We start from the raw sequence: 20,711 nt of genomic DNA on the forward strand, positions 1-20,711 counted from the left end.
ATAATCACAATGCTAGATGTCTCATTCAAACTTTGGTAATAATCAAAACAAAATTAGAATTTGATGTCACTCTTAACATAATATAGGCTGTTTAAAGTTTTTGGATATTGGTTGGCATCCTTGTTTGTGTTTGGACACTTAACTAGTTCTTATTACTGGTTAGGTTTTTGCACTCTTTAACGTTTTCATGCATGCTAAAAACAAATGGAATACGAGAAATGTGGAAGGGAGATGATTGATTATTTACTTTTACATAATCTAATTCATATAACAAGATTTGTATAATTGTAATATCTTTAGGTATATCTTTTATTATTCTTTTATACAATTGCCAAATTTTCTAATTTCTTAGTGTTAATAAACTATTTCTCTTGTATTTAGATAATTTTTAACTTTTATTATTTTACATAAATTTTAATTATGCATAAAAAATATTCTTTATGCACGAGATTCTTCACCTTGCGAAGTGACAAAGAATAATATTTTAATATTAAATGTATCATTATTTTTTATTTTTTGAAATTAATTAGTTAAGTAGCTCAAGATATAACCTAATTTTTATTTTATTTTTTGCCTATCTAGTTTTTAAAATTCAAAGATTAACACTAAACCCAATTACATTCAACGTGTACAAAGATGACTAGTTGAAATACCAAATGTATCCCTTGTTTGTTTTTATAAAACTCTTATTTTGAAAAATATTTAATTCTTACGAACCTGATCCAACGCAAACCCGATCCAAGTGCCCGTTAGAATTAAGCACGTTTTAGACACCGAACTAAAAGACGAAAAAAAGAAAGAAAGAAAAACACGCCGCTGCGGATTGAGACGCACAGCACCCACAGCGCAAGTTAGCGGACGCCATCTTGCCAGGCCGCCACGTAACGTGTGGCACAGAATTTACTGCACAAACTATCCAAAACAGTGCTATTTGATTTGACCACGCAATGGTGCGTATCCGACACCTTCCTCCGCAAGTTATCACCACCCCCTTCACATTTCGAGCCCCCCTCTTCCTCCTCCTCCTCCTCTTCCTCTCTTCTCCATAGCAGAACAACCAGCCTCCATTACGGGCAAGTACACTACGCAGAGTTAAAGCTAACTGTCCTCTTTTCTCTCGCTTTCAGAGGTAAGAGTTGTCTTTACCGATTACGGTGATTTCGTGTTTGGAAGCTTTGTGGCTTGTTAATTTTCGAGAATGTGATAGGGCAGTTGAGAAATGCGAGACTAGGTTTTGTTTTTGGTTGCTCAGAAAGCGTAAGAATGGAGGTTTTTAGTATGTGTTTAATACATAAACGTGTTTGTGCATGGATTGGGAACGATAAGGACTTGAGAAATATTAAAATTATTTAATTAAAAGTTAAAAAGGACCAATTGGTTAGTTCAATCGATTGTCTTTAGTAATAGAGGGTTTGGATTTGATGTATCTGGAATCTGGCTGCTCTATCAGCGGATCCATTGATGGGTGAAGTTTTTGAGTCCTCTTAGTTTTGTACTTCATGCCTAACCTTGTTGGTTGAGTTACTGCTATTCAGATGTAGATCCGTGCTGCTCATGGGAATACATAGTAATTAGTATATTTTCTTGTTACTATTCTGGTGGACATCATCACATGTAGTTGTACCATAAAATTTAGCACGGGTTTTTTGTGCCTTCTGTTATGAAGGCAAAACTTTATGGACTGAGAAGGACTAAAATTATACATGATTTGTTGTCTTCGCTTAGATTTTTAAGGATTGGCCAATGTATACAATTTCTCCCTGATATGACGGACTCTCTACTGCTCTTGGAAAATTCCTCTCATTTTATATATTCCTGTCGAGACAATAAAATTTGGTTGATACTGGAGCTATATTCTGGCCTAATTTATTCCCTTCTGGTTCCTTTGTATACTTGATGGTATTATATCTTGCCTTATTTTAACATTGACATGCTCTCTGCCCCCCTTGTTGGTTAAACCTCATTATAATACTGCATTCCTATTGTTGTGGGTAATTCATGGGATGCACATATGGTTGTTGCCTAGTTTTTGTTTATCTAGCATTCCCTGATTTTCTATTTCTTTTTTTGATTCAACTTGACAGGTCAATATTTCAATGTATTTATAAAGCTGCAGTATCTGCTCCCTTTTTGACAAACCAACCAAGTTTGGTGTAATTGGTTCTGATTTCAACGTTATTATGGTATTGCACTCATTGAGTGATCTCCAATTTGACTAAAAATGGCAATTGCCGGTTCTTTGTTGCTATCCCATGAATTAGGAGTTCGCAGTGATTATGGATTCCATAATCGACCTAAGGTGTGTGATTTGCATGTCAAATTTTACCTTGTTCTCCTTATTTTTCTAGTTGCCAATGCCAATACCTTTTTTGTGGGTTGATTTACTGTGGCTCTAAATGTTTATTACAGGGTACGATGATCAGGAGCAGCGTATATCTGTTCAGCATCACTCTCTCATCACACGTTTTGGTACTCTTGTCATTGAATAGTACTCTCTCTCTCTCTCTCTCTCTTTCCCTTCCCCCCAAAAAAGAGGGGAAAGAAATACTTGCCAGTTTATATAGCCTATATAATACATATATGTATTGATAGCATGCTTACAATTACATGGATGGAACGCATTCTATATTAATCATTTATAATATATTGGCTTGGCGTTTTGGGTATGTAGCTTTTCTGATGGATTATATTCTTTATACATCAAGGGAAAGTGTTTTTGAGTATTTATCTTCTTGCATGTTCCATTATGCAGCTTAGTGGATTTAACATGATGCGCATAGTGCCCGACCCCACACCTAGGCCTACCTGTCCATAGAGGAAATGTAGCACAGCTCTGACCACCCACACCCACTAGATCGACCTGAGATACAAAGTCCAAGTAGTCTCCCTCAAGACCTATGTCAGTGCTTGCTGGTTATAAAATAACCCCTAGGTTGGGATTAGGGGTTCTGTCTAGTTTGTCTTGAACCTCTTTATTCAGAGCATTCCAATTAATTTTATGCCTCAACCAGTCTCCTTACAATTAATTTCCCTTGAATTCTGCCCCTCTCAGCACCTCATTTGGCCATAATAGTTGACTCTTCCTTAAACAACTGACCATGCTTGCATTTTGTTGTTTACAGTTGACTCCCTTCTTGGTAGTTGATCTCCTAGTTGATGGTAAATATGCAGTCAACTATCCACCTTCTCAGTCTAGGCCCTTAGCTCTTGGGGATATTCATTCTACAATAGACTGTCCTTGCCCATAAACAATCCTTTAGGCTTTCTGTCCACGCACAGTCCAGTCAATAGTCAACTTTTTCCCTTTAAAGCTGACCTTCTAGACTAACTAGTGTGTTCCATAGGTGTCCTGACATTTGATCATCCCCATGGACAGTGGCCCGTTCCCTTTGCTCACTCACCTCCTTAGTTGACTCTATCCTTCTCTGGTTTTCCTGCACTAGTTCCTTTCATTTCAAATGATCTTTCCAACTTTCCAAGCAAGCAAAACATGAAATTACAAGCATCTTGATTGTCCTGTATGCATTCGATAAGTCTAAGTAGCAGCCATCACCATAACATGCTTCTATACCAACTGTTTCATTCCATAACCTGAGCCATTATATTATGTGCTGCTTGATTTTGGATAAAACATGCCATGACATCAGAATGTCCAGGTTACACCATGTTTAATACAACATGATGGGATATATGGGAAAATGACCACAAGTCTTGGTACATAGGTTCAAAATATCAGATAGTCTTCAAAGCACCATAACAACTTCGAGGTCTTCCTCCATCATAGTTTACTTGGGCTAAAAATGATGTAGGGCACATAGGTTGAGTCCAACTACTCAATAAGGGCATATATGGCATGTATACTCGTAATCAATGCATAAGCACACATGACATGATGGTCTCCTCTTTCTATCATATTTTTTTTTTTGCCTGGTGCACCATAGGTTCAATTCTCATACTCGTGTTTTGCAAATATAGTTTCATAATGTCCAAGAGCCTTAGGTTTACCCTTGATAGCATGATGGGCTGTAGGCTCATTCCTAATAGTACATGGGGATTCTCGACCACTAATATATTCAACATGCCAACACACCCATGCATCTCTACCAACACATACAATGCACATAAGATGCACCTTACCTCGGCCAATACGACCATCTTGTTTTCCCCCCAAAAACACCTTTTCTCCTTCGCTTTCCTTCATCTCTTCTCTCACGTGGCTCTCTCTCTCTCTCTCTACCTAGTGGAGAGCTTCTCTCTTTACAACTCATTTTGCTGAGAATGAAGAGTAGACCCTATTTTTAGGCTCCTTCAAGTATCTAAAGCTATGGATGGGTGGCAACCTAAATGGCCGACACCTAGAATTTTTTGGTGTCATTCCCACTAGTTGATTCCTTGCTATCTGCTTTAGCAAGCTATGTGACTGCACAACTCATTCTATATTGTCCTTCCAACTTCCAGAGTGCTGGAGGTTTGGCTAAGTTGCTGAAGCTTCCACCAAGTAAACTCAAGTAGTTTTTATCACTATGATTAGCCCACTAATCCCAACATTCATAAACATTAACCAAAATTCATAACTTCTATAGCATTAGAATCTTCTCACTAAGCCCTACAATATATCCAAAATGCAGCTGGTTATCCCCTCATTTAACCCGTAAAATGTAATCTTAAAATCAGTTGCATACCTAGACTTTTCTCCTGCTTCAGCAGCTGATCCATCAATCATCAGTTGACTATTGATCAACTGCTGGCTATTGAGTCACTTCTTCCTAGTGTTGTCTGTTGGTTGACTCCAACTACTCCTTCACCCTTTTTGATGCTAAAGCAAAATGTGGGGTGCTATGATGTGCTTGTGCATTGAATTTATGCAAGTTTGACTTGAACAAGTTCTTTTGCCTTTCTTGTTGTTTATACTTGAGCCGCTAAGCTTGATTATAGTCTAGGAGCATGTTGTTCCAAACAAAGAAAACAAGTTATTTTTCCCATACTCAAGTCACTGAGCTTGATTATAGTCTGGGACCATGTTGTTCCAAACAAAGAGTTGGTTATTTTTGCAGTCCCGTTCTCTTCCAGAAAGATGATAAATACAAAAAATTATATTTCCCAGTTCTTTGTAGCAAGTGAATACTTGTTATTATAGGAAACATTTTTTGTCAAAACAGTTGAGTGAAAGAAAGATCTAACTTGTAGAGAGAGAGAGAGAGGGAGGCATGGTTCATTTGTGCATTTCCATGTGCTTATTTACTAAAGCATGCAACTTTATGCGTTGGCAGCAACAGGATGCTTGGAGTCACCATCTTTTAAATAGTGTTCATGGACCGAAAAGATACCTATCTTCCAGATGTGATGCTTTCCAGTGCAGATCCTTTCTAATGCCAAGTGGAGGAAATGAAATTCCTATTCTAAAAACTGTTGCCACAGTATTAACTAGGTATAAATTTGATATCATCTTATTTTGATTTCAAACCACTCATGTGAGTTCATAAGGTTGCTTGTTTTGCTATTTTAATGTTTATTTGGCTTCTTTTGTTGGCTATTCTATCTTGATCTGTTTATTTGTTTGTTTTGGGTATATGATTGGCTAAAATTTTCTTAGTGATGCAGAAAGTATCACTGATATGACAAGCTCTCTGATGTTTATTTTTGTGCGTCCATAAGGACCATGATTGTCTGGTGTGTGTGTGTATATCTTTACTAGGTATATTTTACAGCTTTTGAGCTTTAAAAGATGTGATATGAATGAGACAAATCTAATACTTTTTTTGGGGGGTAAATTTGATTTGAATTGCCAAAGTCATGGTTCCTATACAATGCTTGATGTTTGCATGTGATGGGAAACTCAACTAGTTTGAATTTTTTTGTTATCTTTACTTTTTATCCAGAAGATGGGAAGAGAATTCTGGCCTCAGTGTTTTTGTGCTGACTTGAATACTTGACTTCTAATTTTTGGCATGTTTTATGTATGAGCAATTGGAATATATGCACATTTCTGACTGTTGGAACTAGTCTATAGACTTTAAATAAATTCCATGGACAGACTGGTTCTTGTTTCTCTCCATACATCAAAATAGGTAACTTTGCACAAAATAAATTAGGCAAAATTGGGTCATTTTTTTCATGGAAACCAAGGATTTTACAGAAATGTTTCTTGAAATTGAAAAAAAAGAAGTCAATTGTGCTGTGAAAGATTGGACTTTGGACAGATGAGATGGTTTCAAGAAAGTTTAGGTAAATGCGGGGACTGTTCCAAACTTTCAATAAGCATATTTATGATCATGGCTACCAAGTTGCAACATGAAGCTCAAAATATAATCTCTTGAGGTAGTTTGTTTTTAACTTTAGACATGCTATATTCGAAACTAAAAGGTGAATATTCCCCAACTGAGCCAAAAAGAATGAAAAAGTCAATGTAGATTTTATGGTTTTGAGAAAGTTTAAGTAACTTTACCCCTCACTCCCTGCGACTAGGGGAGATCTTAGAGAGGGTGGCTAAATTACTAGAATTGTAAGGCATCACCTGCTGAAGCAGGAGATGAGGCTCGTATGTAGCATGGGTAGTTCAAGTTGGTGTCACATTCATGTCAATATGCATTGGGTGTGTTGGGATGTGTACTAGACACATCATCTGCAATGCTACACACATCAAGAGGAAGTTTGATCTACTTCAAATTTGGAATACTTGGGGAATTTTTATGCTCTGTAGACAGTGGTTTTGTTTCCTTGATTTGGAACCATCTATTTTGGTAGATGACTGTTGAATCTTGGATTTAAATGTTTTACATCTGTGACGTAGTATTGCACAAGTGATAAAATGATGTTACTTTTGTATGTTAAAGGATGTTTGTAACGATGGAGTTATTGCTATTTTTTTCAAAGTTTTTAGTGGCTTGTTGATGTTATTTATAGACATTGCTACTAAATACATATAAAGATGCAAATTTTGTGGTCTATACTTTGTGTCCTTATGTATCCTTGTTTGTTTTTTCAAACCATTATATCATGTGCCCATGTCCCTATCCTTACCATACCTGCTACACTCTCTATCCACAAGAGGCTTGGAGCACTGAAATTATAGCTTGTATGAGAATTAGGATGAAGTTCCTTTCTTTGGGACATTTTCAGCCATGATAGAGATGGGCAAGGAGTAGAACTACATTGGGGCAAGTGGGGGCACTTATGTCAACCCAACTTCTTATTCATTCATTTTTAGGATGGATGTGCGGACATACAAGACCAGTCTTGGCCAGCTATAAGACCAGCTATAAGACAGCTATAAGACCAGTCTTGCTGTATGGTTCAGAATGTTGGGCAGTCAAATACCAGTATGAGCAAAAGACGAGTGTAGCGGAGATGAGGATGTTAAGATGGATGTGCGGACATACAAGAAATGATAAAATTAGAAATGAAGTTATTCGCAATAAGGTAGGAGTAGTGCCAATCGAGGAGAAGATGAGAGAGACTAGACTAAGATGGTTTGGTCATGTGAGAAGGAGAGTAAGAGACGCTCCTGTGAGGAGAGTTGATGAAATGGAACAATTAGTCACAAAAAGAGGTAGAGGTAGACCCAAGAAGACTTTGAGAGAAACATTAAAATTTGATATGAAATATATGGATCTAAATGAGGATATGACAAAAGACAGAAATACATGGAAGTCTAGAATTCATGTAGCCGACCCCACATAGTGGGATAAAGGCTGGATATGTTGTTGTTGTTGTATATATATATATATTTTGAATGATAATGGGCAAAATTTAGGCATTTGCCCCCACTGGATTTATTTTGTTGTACTTATCTTTATAAGCATTTGATTTTTTAACTCATTTGCTCCTATTCTATTTGTAAATATGTGTAAAATTACATGTAATCTTGTTTATTTGGCAATGACTTCTTTACTTTTTTACATTTGAGTGCATGAGGTTATATGTATAAATATTGTGAGTCTTGGTGGTGGACCAGAGTTTTTCATTTTCTGTGAGAGAGAATTGCAGCTTGAGGAACCCTTTGATATTAGCCATTGGAGACATGATCAGCAGGTGGTATAATATTTTTGAAGCTAGATTTTTTGTGCTGAGCTTGACAGGACCTGTGTTAGGCTTGATTTCAGTCATAAATTCAAGCCTGACCTTAATTTTGAATTGAGCTTTTGCTAAATGTAGTTTGGCCTGGAGTAGGTCTGAACTGATAGTATAACATCTTGGAGTTGCTTAGTTCAAATCATCTGTTATACAAAGAATACTACTGCTATTTTCAAAAATTGAAGTAATTGTTTGAAATTAGCTAGCCTAGACTCGGTACAAATTTATGGCATAAACTGGCTGATTACCCCAATATTCTTTCTGGCTGAGCTCAGACAACCTTAAGCTTGACTCACCCTGATCTGGTTGACAGCCCTAATTATTGCTGAAGCCTCAAGGTGCACCAGTTCCCTGCTTTTTGGTTTAGGCAGACATGCATCCAGGGAATAATCCAGGGCCTGGGTGCTGGAATGGCTGGTGTATGGTAGCCTATGGAGGTGAAGAGTCCCTTTATATTGTCCCCAATTCCGAAAACCTAGGTTGTTTGCAAGTGTCTTAACATCAATAAACCACATGTTTCATTAATGCTGATGTGGAGGTGTGCCACGAGGCAAGAAGGTATCATGTATGCCCAGAAGAATAGAAGTAACTTGAGTACAGATTTATGATTTAACTATAATTTTTTCTGATTGGTCTCAATGAACATCTTGCATGCTACAGATTGTGTTGCCTGCTAGTCAGTACTACCTTACTGTTTAATTTGAATCTTAGAACTAGATGTTTATGAGAACATCCCGCATGACTTAATGTTGTTTCCCTATTTATATACTTCACTTCTCCTCCCTCCCTTTTGTTGGGGGAAGAAGGGGGTGGGGGATTAGAACTTATATTTCTCATATGTTCTAAAGGTGCCTTTTCTCTTTCATGTTCATTTCTCTTCAATTTTTCTTTGCTTAATCTCTTCAATATGTTTCATGCTAATGCAGGTCATGTAATACTTTACGTGGAACTGGAAGCCCCTTTGTACTTCAGTTGGTTCCGGCGGTTGGTATCATTGCTTTCTCTGCATGGGGTCTTGGCCCGCTTATGCGTCTGAGCAGGATTCTTTTCCTTAATGTAAGTTGCTTGTTCTTTATTAACTTAATTGCTAGCAATGTGTTTATTCACAGCACTTGTGCATCCCCTAGTATGATGATGCTTCATTTGTTGAAATTTCCTGCAGAAGAGTGATAGTAGCTGGGAGAAGAGTAGCACACACTATGTGATGGCATCATATATTCAACCTCTGCTGCTATGGGCTGGAGCAATACTTGTCTGCAGGTTTCAGTTCTTTGATTATTTCTTCATTGCAAGAAGTTAGTGTTCTACTTCACATTTATGGCTGGTGTCTTACATAGAAAGATTTTCCATTTATCAGAGTGTTGGATCCAATAATTTTACCTACAGAAGCAAGCCAAGCTGTCAAGCAACGACTTCTGAATTTTATTCGCTCATTATCTACCGTGCTGGCCTTTGCATATTGTTTATCAAGGTAGTGTAATTGCTGCGCTATTGTATATTTTTGAACTGTTGAACGTAGGCATAAACAATTTAATTATGCTATTGATGAAGCATTGATTGGTTCAATGATGTATGGATTGTTGATGTCTTTCTCAAAAATAAACAAATTGAAGCATGATAAATTCAGCAATCAAACTACTCTGGTTATTGTTACATCTTGAACTGCATAACCATTTATTCTGTTTTTCAAGATTTTGTTTTTCATTTGGCTACTGCCCAGTAATTACTTTATTTCTTCCTCTATTTCCCTTTGTTGTATTATTTATTTATTCTTACTACAGTTAATTACTTTGAGATTTTGTTAATTTTTGTGTTGGATTTCTTGTGCATTTTGCCTATGACGTTGAAGTACATTCCCATTTTGTTTTGGCAGCTTGATTCAAGAAGCACAAAAATTCTTAATGGAGACAAATGAGTCTAACGATGCAAGAAATGTATGTTTCTATTTCTTTATATTCAATTGCTTATCATGGCTGCTTGCCAAATGATGCATAAAGGTCTCAAAATCAGTGTTAGAACTAAATAGTAACTTTTTATTGACACACAGGTTTCTTGGTCTTTTCTAAATAAAGAAACACGATGGATATTGATATCAGATAAAGAGGGTCAGAGGACTTGTACTTCATCCAATTACAAATGGAAACCTTTGCTAAATTTTGTCAACTGTTAATAATTTAGAACACAAATAGTCAGTGATAAAGTGATGGTGCCTTGTATATTTGCATTAATTATGAGACCCTGTGTATGGTCTACAATGTGATTTATGACTTTATTTGACAATATCCAAAAGTAAAAGGTGTTATCACGTGGCTATTTCTATTAATTACAAGAACTTGCTGAAGAGAATAAAAGTTCATTCTTGTCTTCATTCATTTGACTAACTGCAAATAATTAACCTTTCCATTTCTTTTTTTTTTTTTTTTTCACTTAAACTTTCCACTTTGGTTGGATGAAAAAATGATAATTAATGTGATTTTGTTGTTGTTCTTATTGTGTTGTATCTACTTTTAGGGAGTGAAAAATAGAAGAGTGAAGAGCCCCAACCCCCCCCCCCCCCCCCAAAAAAAAAAAAAAAGAAGATAAAAATAAAAAATAAAAATACATGCACCTTCTTATCATTTATGTTCTTGTTTCACATGAATGTTCTGAAGATTTGCAAGTTTATATAATACCATTGGTTAGATCGTCTTGTCCTACTGATGAGAGTATAAATATTAATACAAAAGAAAAAATTAACCCTTTCTCTAATTTAAACTTTTAAATAAGTTGGTTCAACCCACTAGTTGTTGTATGTTTAAATCTCAGTTCAGTATTTAAGTAGTTGCATGTGTTTAGCCAATTATTGAAGAAAATCTGGCCACACGTGAGGGATATATCGAGAGTAAATATTAATACAACAGATACAGTTATGCCTATCTCTTACAGTTTAAGATTTTAGATGAGCTGTGGTCAATCATTTAACACCTCAGAATGTTTGGTGAATAAGGATTACTGTATGTTCTTTGTAAAGATTCTTTGATGTCAACGGGAATAGATTATGCAGCTGGAGTTTCACTCTGTTTTAATCATATCATGTTTCCCTTTGTTGGTCCAAAAATAAAAAAAGTCCTCTTTACCTGTTGATGACTTCAACATCTCATGGTAAGTTCGTAACTATTTTTCTTTCTTGACCAGCTCATTTCTTTATGCTTTCTTCTGAATTCTTGAGGATATCTCTTATTGATGCCTATCAGAAAGCCTTTTGAGGAAAGATAGCTGCATAATTTCATTCCCCTCTCTCTCTCTCTCTCACACACACACACACACACGATTTCTTGTTTAATATTTTACAACCACTCTTGACATTTTTGTGAGGGAGCTTTGAATTGATTACCTGGTTATATTTTTGGATTGCTGTCAGAATAACACCAACACTATGTTTAACTAGAACTTTTACTTGTGCAGGTGGGCTTCCAGTTTGCTGGGAAAGCTGTTTATACTGCTGTATGGGTTGCTTCTGTTTCATTATTCATGGAATTGCTTGGTTTCTCTACACAGAAGTGGCTCACAGCTGGGGGTCTTGGCACTGTATTGCTTACCCTTGCTGGTCGTGAGGTATAAGCCATTTCCTTCTCCATATCCAATGAAAGCACTGCCGCTAGTCTATTTTATAATGCTTTCTGCATTATTTGTCAAACTACCCTACTGATCATAGAAAAATTTCACTCTTTAACCGCTTTTTAATCATATCTACTGGAACCTACTTCACATTTTCTTTGTTTATTCAGATATTTACAAATTTCCTCTCAAGTGTTATGATCCATGCGACTCGACCTTTTATTGTGAATGAATGGATTCAAACAAAAATTGAAGGCTATGAAGTTTCTGGTACAGTGGAGGTTTGTAACTTTTTCCATTCACTTAGACTTCAGAAAAGGGGGATCTACAAAAGAAACTGCAACAATATAATCTGCAAATGCATGCATATCATTCTTCAGCTGCAGCTGTTGTATGCCTACAACAACCTGACTTTCATAAGTGTTGGTAGATTAGAAGTGATGTAGGACAGATCTGGTATTATGAGAATATCTAATGATTGGAGGCTTATTTAGTGTTAGAAGGCCTGGGAAAATTGTTGAAAAGGCTAAGGTTTAGATATGTAGTGGATTGGTGGGCAATTTAGAGGTAAAATCAGGCTGAAAATGATGAATTTTTTGGGGCTGAAAACATGTATGGAAGCACTGAAGCAGGGTTACAAAAATAATAATCTGAAACTGATGATTAAGGAGAAGAGGGAGAAATAGCTTCTAGGCATCACCCCTAGGTTCTGTAGGTATCATACCTAGGGTTAGAATTGCATCACACAATCCAAAGAAAGCATAAAATGCATAGAGTAGATAATTGTACTATTCACTTTAAAAAAGAGAGATTACAATTGTATTTATAGAGCTCTAGTAATGCTATTCCTGCTAGGATTAGGAAAATCCTTTTCCTACTAGGAGAACTGAACAAAAACTGAAACTACTAATAATAAGACTAGGAAAGGACCATAAATAAAACCTAAGCACATAATTTGAGTTACCAAAAGACCCTAGGAAACATTATTTAAAATGACAAAAATACCCTAAATGCATAAAACATCAAAACAAAAGTCTAACAAAGCTCCCAGAAAGGTCATTCTTTATACAAAACATCCCAAATCAATGCTTGGGTCTTAGAACCAGTTTTAGACACCTGTAATATGTCTTTAGACCCTATCACAGTTCCAGTTCTGATTTTTTGTACTTCACATTGTTCCAGCATGTGGGGTGGTGGTCACCAACAATCATAAGAGGTGATGATCGTGAAGCAATTCACATTCCAAATCACAAATTCACTGTAACTGTGGTGAGGAATCTTAGCCAGAAGACTCATTGGCGCATCAAGACCTACCTTGCCCTCAGTCACCTGGATGTCAATAAAATCAATGTGAGGAATGATCTCAATTCATTTATTTGCCAGTTGCGCCTTTGCTTTTTTGAAATTTTATGTAAGTGTTGGTTTTCCTTCTGTTGGCAGAATATTGTAGCTGATATGCGAAAGGTTTTGGCCAAGAATCCTCAAGTTGAGCAGCAAAGGTTGCATAGGAGAGTATTCTTGGAGAACATCAACCCAGAGAATCAAGCTCTCATGGTTAGTATCTCCTATCCCCTCTGATTGATTAATTATAAATGAGGGCACAGGTTGATGAACAAGATGGCTTTCTGGGAAGTTCTTTTGGTTGTCTTCATTTGTTTGAGTTATTGGTGTAATATGGAGTGCTTTGGCTGAATTACTTTCAGCAGATACTATAAATTTGCTTTCAGTGGATATCATGTCTGTCAAAAAGTGGCAAGAAAGGATATTCGATCTTGTTCCCCTTTAAGGGTTTGATTGAATATATATACAAGATGTTCTACCACAATATGTAGCTTCCAAATCTAGATTAGGCAGTTTCCTAATCTAGATTTGGAAATATATACAATTTAGGATACAGCCAAAACATATAATCAAGACAATCTTCTAGAAGATGTAGCACATAGATATAGAAAACAAGACCAGCATATGAAGTCCAAAAATATGGACAAGGTATCTTGGGTAGTTTCTAACAATGTCACTGGCTGATGTCTGCATAGACGTTTTACTTAACGATGGATTTGGATGGTTTGTGCATTTATCTAGTATTTTTCCCTAAAAGACTTGCATAAGACAAAATATATCCTCTCAACGCCATGTGTTTCTCTTTTCTTTTTCTTTTTTTTGGGGGGGTGGGGGTTTCAGTTTGTGTTAGGACACCAGGAGTTGGGACTATCCAAAACCATGAACCAAGAGACTCCTTCCTACCATTGTAGTTGTTGTTAAAGAAAAGTTGCATAGACATATTTTGCAATTCCATGTTAAAAATGTATTCTTGTACACTTCCACTCAAAGACTGGTAAAGCTCTGGCATAAATGTCAAACAGTTGATAGTTCCTCTGAGAAAGCAGGCCAGAATTTGTTTCCATGTGGATTGAAGCATTTTCCTGCTATCATCACATCTGTCTTTCCACAATCAATTGATCAGCCATGTTGCATTCATTGTTCTAGTTCAAATGAATGATTATTTTAGATAAAATTGTCAAAATCTCTAATTTTTCTTTCATTGTGTCCCAGATTTTGGTGTCTTGCTTTGTGAAAACCTCACATTTCGAGGAGTACCTGTGTGTCAAGGTAAGTCGTTTATTTTGCTTGGACTTCTGTGATTGAGAATAGATGTCTTGTGCAGCTTACAACTAAAACATATAATGACAGCATGGAAATTTGACCATCCAGAATGAAATTTATTTACTTTGTTTGCAAGTAAAGAGAAAAAGGAACTTTGTAGTATTGACTAATCGAGGAAGGCTATCTTCCCTCATAAAAAATCAGAACTCCTAAGAAGCACAAGGACTTGAGGCTGTATCCCCAAGATAAAACCCTACAGATTAGGGAATTACAGAGAAAAAATGTGTCCCTAGTGCAAGAGCTCACTGCTTTGCGAGGGTTGAGGGAGGATCATCTTACCATCACATTGCAAAAAGACCATTTCCAGATGGTGACCTTCTAGTCACAAAGGATCACCTTACCATTGCTTCTAAGGCTTGCCCTCTTGATTAGGGAATTACAAAACCAATGGAATTTGAACTTAATTATAGAACAACTATTCCAACACAACTGGAGATGAAACTACTCATTTCCCTTAGCAGCCACTCACAAAATATGTAAGAACCCAGAAATGAGTACATGTGCGCTCTAATGAAGCAGCATAAGACTCTAATATGAGCATATTATCATGGGCTCACATCCTAAAAGCAATTGTTGTTACATGTGGCTGAGCAAGACCTTATATACTCATGTAGTACTCTTATCTCCAACAGATTGAGAATTATATGCTCTCTCATCCAATCACGCGAAGTCCTCATTTTGGCTCACACTTCCCTAGGGAATGCAGGGTAGCTTGAGTCTACCTTGACTTTGCTGTCCCTAATGGGGCCCATAATGATAATAAAGGAGTGACTCCCCTGGATCTTGCTCTGATACCACTGTCATGGGCACACATCCTAAAAGCAATTGTTTTCAAATATAGTTAAGACACGACCTTATATACACCTATGTGGCACTCCATCTACAACCAATGTGGGACTAGACAAATATGCTAGCATCATTGACTACAAACAAGTTAAACAATACAACTTAGGAGCCATTCTTTATCATGCCCCAAACAAACAACTGTTGTAGTTTAAAACCAGTTACCAAACAAGCACCACTTGGATTTTTTAAATTCTGTAATTGGTCTTGGCATTTTGTAAGTCTTAAACATCATTATAGTCTTAAAGAGAGTAGCTTGAAAATTAATTCTGCTTTACATCCTCTTGCACCTGTTTCTCAATGCTGACTAGTGTCCCAGCTAGATGTCTCACTTGATATTGAGCTGGAAACTGTACTTTTACTTCATATGTTAAATGAGAAGGAAAAAAGACTGGCATTCTACCTCACCACTTTAATTGCGCTTGTTTGGGTTTGAGTTTGTGTCTTGTTGCACCAGACTTGGTCCAAATTTTCAACTTCACCCCACCTCACCACTTCTATCCCCTTGTTTGATTTGGGGTTTGAATTTTCCAACATCAGAATTGGTTTGAATTTTTCATCTGAGCAGAGGCATTATTTTAAGTTGTCAGAACTGTTTTTTGATGGTTGTGCCCTGCCCTAAACACGTGGAGGAAAGATTTCCTCAGATTGAAAAAACAATGGAAGAGATCTTTGCTAGATTCCTCAGTTTGAAAACCTGGCTGACATACCAAGGCCGCTTCTAATCACTGATTTTTACACAATATCACTGAATTGAGGAAGACAGAAGGAATACAGAAAAAGAGGAGAGAAAGGAAAGTGAAAATAAAAGATCCTTGGAAACTGTTTTATTTGATAGTCTCCTTGGGATTCATTAATTCTAAGCACATTTCCGTTCTAACCCTGTGAACTGTAGGTGTTTGTGGATGCAAGTCATTTTGATTCCTTTCTTTGTGTCGCTTGATTTTGTACAATGGTGGCTGTTGAGCCACTTAAAAACACTCATTAACAATTTCAATGAAACAGGAAGCAATATTGCTGGATCTTATCAGAGTTATCCGTCATCATCGGGCTCGCCTTGCCACGCCCATTCGCACACTTCACAAGATATATGGGGATGCTGACATTGAAAATGTAGCTTTTGCGGATACATCATTCGCTAGTTCTAGAGCGGCTGGAAATCGTCCACTGCTTTTGATTGAGCCCTCGTATAAAATCAATGGTGACAATAAAACCAAGGCCCCAACTCGTACACAGCGTGCAAATGAAGAAAAAGATGCCGAGGTTGAATCAGAATTGACATCCGATTCCGCAGCAGATGTCAAGGGAAGATTCACTTCAACTGATGAGACCAAAACTGATGATAAGGTGGCATCAGCAGCAAGCCTGAATGGCAGCTCAAGCTCAAAGGTTTCGGCAGTCTCCATACCTGATACGAAAATCCCAAATGCAGAGTCTGCTGATTCAGCCGACGACTCTGAGAAGCAGCAAATCAAGAAAAACGCACGGGGTGGGATGAGTAAAATGAATCCTGTCGACATGTCCTCAGGCAGTGCTGGAGAATCCGCCAGTGAGAAACCAGACCGACCTTCCACCACCACTACTCCACATGCCAAGCAAGATTTGGAGAGGCCCACTACTATATCACAGCCGGTGTCCAGGCCAGCAGCCTTGGAAGACAACATTGTGCTTGGTGTTGCTTTAGAGGGATCGAAACGAACACTGCCAATCGAGGAAGAAGCGCCACCATCATCTGTATCGAATGCAGAGGCGAAGGAGTTAGCTGCCTCAGCTGGCACCGGTAAGAAAGACGAACAGATACCGACTATTCCTGCCACCAAGCGGAGCGATCACCCAGAAAAAGAAAGGTGATCCCATAGTTCATTTATCATCATCAACCTTCACCAATTCTCCTAGTCCTAGTGGGGGTGTTTATATTGATAGGCTTGAAGCTGTGTTTTTGGAAGCTTCAATCATGCTATGTATGTTCTCATCAAAATCCCAATTCCCGTGCCATGATTGTAACTTATTATTGAATCAAGAATTTGTTGATCAATACACAACTGGTAATCAAATATACTTTCATGTTTAGCTAGTTCAGCTTCTCCTTAGTAGTGCTAAGTCTAGTAGTTCATTCTTTCTTTTTATTTTTTTTTGGAAGATCATACGATCGAGATCTATTAAGAACATAATTGAGTTTAGAATTCAATACTATAAAAATACATTCATGACATGAAACGTAAAAAATATCTTATAATTATAATTTTAAATTATTTTAAAGAAAAAAAAAATTATATTATACCATCTTAAAGTACGAAATTTTAGAGAAAATTATAGTTTTTGTTAAATATAATAAAAAAAAGACATTATAAAAATTTAAAATTATTTAATTTTAGGAGAGATTTTTTGCATAAAATTGTTTAAATTTTATATTTAAAAAAAAATTCCATAATACATTAAAATTTATAATAATTATTTACAAAATTAAATTTATCGTTAATGGTTTTATAGAAAACAAATAACGACAAAATAAGAAAAAGAAAACTAAAGTAGTGCAGTGCCACTAACTAGTATACTAATATTATAGAATATTGGCCATAACTCTTGCATCATCTCGTACCTATGATCCAGGAAATGTTTTTTTTTTTTTTTTTTTTTTGGGGGGGGGGGGGGGGGGGCGTTTTGTAATATTAATAAAAAGGTGGGCAGGAAGAGGTTAGAGACGGAATTACAGCATAATATTAATTCCGATTCGAGGGCAGCCTTCTGCCAACCCTCATCTCTCAGGTTTACCGTCGTCGCAGCTTACAGCTACTCTCTATCTCTCTGACCGTCCCCTTATCATCGTCCCCCCTTGCCTCACTACTCCGATTGCTCGGTGCCGCCGTCGATTCACAAACACAAACTGGGCCGAGCCGCCGTCGATTCACAAACACGAATCGACGTTTCCGTGCTCGGTGCCGCCGTTTACGTGCAACACGAATCGTCGCTACCCCTTGCTGCCGTCGATTCACAAACACAGACTCCGATTGCTCGGTGCCGCCGTCGATTCCGCTTAAAGGGGTATGATTTCTTTTGTTTTTCTTCTTTTGTCTGTTTCTTGGTCTTATTTCTGGTGATTCTCGTATTGCTTCGTTTTTACTTGAAAGGGCCTGATTCCTGTCCGTAAGCTAATGGTTTTTCTTTCATTGTGATAATTTGATTGTGTTGTTATAATATTTCATAGTGATGGGAAGTTGGGAACCTTTTCTTGCTAGGGTTATTGATTCGTGTCACCTTAATTTTGAGGCTGCCCCTGTTTGATCAAATAAACTCATTCAGAATTGTTACAAACTGAATTATTGTTGGTTTCCTTAATTTAAAAGTGAAATTTGTCTGGTGGCAGTTAAAGGGATGTGCCTTCAACCCAATAGATGCTTAGCATTTAGCAGAGGTGACTATGTTATCCATCCCAACTCGCCAACTGCTATACTTTAAACGACTCTGTCATCTCTCAATCTTCTCCGTAGCTCTTAATTGTACTGATTCAAGTTGTTAGGCTTTAGTGTGGGAATGAATTGAAGTGTGAACTTGGTTGATGTGTTGATTAAATGATATTGTACTTGGTTGATATCCAAGAGACCATAGAGAAAGAGAATGATGAAGTGGAGGAACTTTTATAATTTAAATTATGTTTGATTTTTTTTTTTAAATTTATTGTTTGTTTTTAATTAGTAAGTCATAGTTTATGGATGATAGAACTTATATTTATGTTTGTTTGAATGCATTATGGAATTTATGTTTATGTTTAGATTGAATAACTATTTTTTATATTGAAAATTATATTTACAAAAATGCCCCTATATCTTTTTTATTTACGCATTTTCTCCATGTTTTTGTTTTCTACTTTTTTGAAAAATGCCGTTTTCCTGTTTCCGTTTCACTTGCACCTAGGTGTCTACTATGAAGACTATTTCAGGAAAAGTTGTGTCCACAAAGCCGATCTCTCTTTCCAAAGCAGCCAAAGTCCTCTCCAACTTCGTCACCATTGAGACTGGAGCTTCCCAGGCAGTGTCGGCATACCTGAGGCGTGCTTTGGTGTCGTTCAACGAATTGGTTCAATTCCACCAGGAGCTCAAGGGGTCCAAGTCCAACCAAAAGATAAAGAACAACGCCGCCAAGAGGTCAAAGAGCCAAGACCCGGTGAAGTTGATGAAAAACCTAAAAGAGAATGATTTGGTGCAGGACGCCGAGGACAGTGTCGGAAGCGGTAGTGCCGGGAAGATGCATAAGATGAAAAAGAAAAAGAGAAAAAGTGGGGAGGTCGGTGATGGAGAGACTTTCGATTCGGTGGAGCAGAGTAATTTGACAACGAAGAAGAAGAAGAGGAGAAGAATTGAAGGCGAAGATTAGCTGACTTTGTAATTGCTTGAAATCGTTCTCGTTGTGCCTTTTCTACTAGTAGTTTAATATGCTTTTCCCAAATGATATCCATGAACTTGGGCGCCTAGGATTAATTTATACCTTGATTGGTGTGGTTAGATGATGATTTAGTTGGCTGATTACTTGTTTAAAGAAAATGGAATGTTTAACCATGGGTGAACTTTCAGGTACGAGGTTTCACAATGCACTGAGTCAACCCGGTAGCATCCACACAACTCTCCCCATATCTCTTTCTCACAGCTGAAGGAAACCCTTGCACGGTCATCTCTTGCCCTGCTGATAAAGGAATAAGGGAGAGGAAAGCTTCAGGTTTCAGCCTTGCATGTGGTAGAAGGAAGAGGCAGCAGGCTTGTGGATTTGAAGGTGTATACTTGAGGTTTGCCTCGATATTTTCACACCTTTAAAAGGACAGACGATGGTCTTTCCCTGGTTTTACTTGCCTATCTGCCCATGCTTAGATATAAGAAATTACCGCAGTGGCTATGGAAAATTTGGATCAAGCAAGTCATTAAACTTTGGGAAAAGAATTGTGGTCATTCTGCTTTATCTATTTTCCTGATAGTGCACTTGTGGCATTTACTTTTTAATGTTAGGGAAACAAATTGGATTTGCAACATATTAATAAAAAGTGTGAAATTTCTCTGGAATGAGATTTAGTAGTATTAGAGTAGTTATCAAAATACCTACCTAGCGGCTGATAGACCATTCATTTCCATGGTAGGTGCAGATTTAGAGGTTGAGTCTTTGTTCCTAGCATTGATAGTCTTTGACACAAGGTGTTACCAGAATTCCACCATTATCTTAATTGTATATATGGCACTGTGGCAGAAAATTGTACCATGATCTCTCTTTCGGCATCTATGGAGTGGCATAAAATGGAACATATCATAGTCCATACCCTTTTTAAGTTACCATCTCTGCTAAAATGGCAAACTATTAGATTAGAAAATTATCAATTACAAAGCTTGCAGTTGGATTGGCTAACCAATCCACCTCAGGTGTGCAATAGTCAGCCTTGTCTTCCCGTTGGAGTACCGATCCATACTTTACCACCTGTGTCATGAGATCACATGATACTCTTGACAGAATTTTTACATCACTGATAATTAGGATTGGCAAGCCAAGTCAGCACA

General features: G+C 37.2%; 2 protein-coding genes across 5 annotated transcripts; both read left to right on the forward strand.

Moving 5' to 3' along the window:
- Positions 1-945: 945 nt before the first annotated feature.
- Positions 946-17,251, forward strand: LOC127800408 (mechanosensitive ion channel protein 2, chloroplastic-like). 3 transcript variants are annotated; one of them, XM_052334997.1, is made up of 14 exons: positions 946-1,129; positions 2,085-2,299; positions 2,410-2,469; positions 5,277-5,428; positions 9,000-9,129; positions 9,236-9,333; positions 9,431-9,544; positions 9,947-10,007; positions 11,518-11,667; positions 11,841-11,951; positions 12,853-13,020; positions 13,111-13,224; positions 14,224-14,280; positions 16,183-17,251. In XM_052334997.1, exons 2-14 carry the CDS (start codon positions 2,222-2,224, stop codon positions 17,026-17,028), a joined length of 2,139 nt encoding a protein of 712 aa, XP_052190957.1. In that variant the 5' UTR covers positions 946-1,129; positions 2,085-2,221; the 3' UTR covers positions 17,029-17,251. The 3 variants fall into 3 exon arrangements, with proteins under 3 accessions (XP_052190957.1, XP_052190956.1, XP_052190958.1); XM_052334996.1 differs by having other exon boundaries at positions 947-1,129; positions 5,271-5,428; XM_052334998.1 differs by lacking the exon at positions 946-1,129 and having other exon boundaries at positions 2,211-2,299; positions 2,410-2,488; positions 5,271-5,428.
- A 635-nt stretch (positions 17,252-17,886) lies between these two features.
- LOC127800409 (uncharacterized) lies at positions 17,887-20,225 on the forward strand. 2 transcript variants are annotated; one of them, XM_052335000.1, is made up of 3 exons: positions 17,887-18,219; positions 19,090-19,556; positions 19,746-20,225. In XM_052335000.1, exon 2 carries the CDS (start codon positions 19,099-19,101, stop codon positions 19,546-19,548), a length of 450 nt encoding a protein of 149 aa, XP_052190960.1. In that variant the 5' UTR covers positions 17,887-18,219; positions 19,090-19,098; the 3' UTR covers positions 19,549-19,556; positions 19,746-20,225. The 2 variants fall into 2 exon arrangements, with proteins under 2 accessions (XP_052190960.1, XP_052190959.1); XM_052334999.1 differs by having other exon boundaries at positions 19,090-20,225.
- The last annotated feature ends 486 nt before the right edge of the window (positions 20,226-20,711 follow it).

Source organism: Diospyros lotus, chromosome 4, assembly GCF_014633365.1.
Source record: "Diospyros lotus cultivar Yz01 chromosome 4, ASM1463336v1, whole genome shotgun sequence".
NCBI lineage: Eukaryota > Viridiplantae > Streptophyta > Magnoliopsida > Ericales > Ebenaceae > Diospyros > Diospyros lotus.

Excerpts from the sequence above, each read along its gene's own strand:
- LOC127800409 (XM_052334999.1), top strand. The coding sequence starts at position 19,099 with ATGAAGACTATTTCAGGAAAAGTTGTGTCCACAAAGCCGATCTCTCTT.
- LOC127800408 (XM_052334996.1), top strand. The coding sequence starts at position 2,222 with ATGGCAATTGCCGGTTCTTTGTTGCTATCCCATGAATTAGGAGTTCGC. Across the intron at positions 2,300-2,409 it reads GATTCCATAATCGACCTAAG|GGTACGATGATCAGGAGCAG; the intron begins GTGTGTGATTTG and ends TGTTTATTACAG. Across the intron at positions 13,021-13,110 it reads TGGATGTCAATAAAATCAAT|AATATTGTAGCTGATATGCG; the intron begins GTGAGGAATGAT and ends TTCTGTTGGCAG.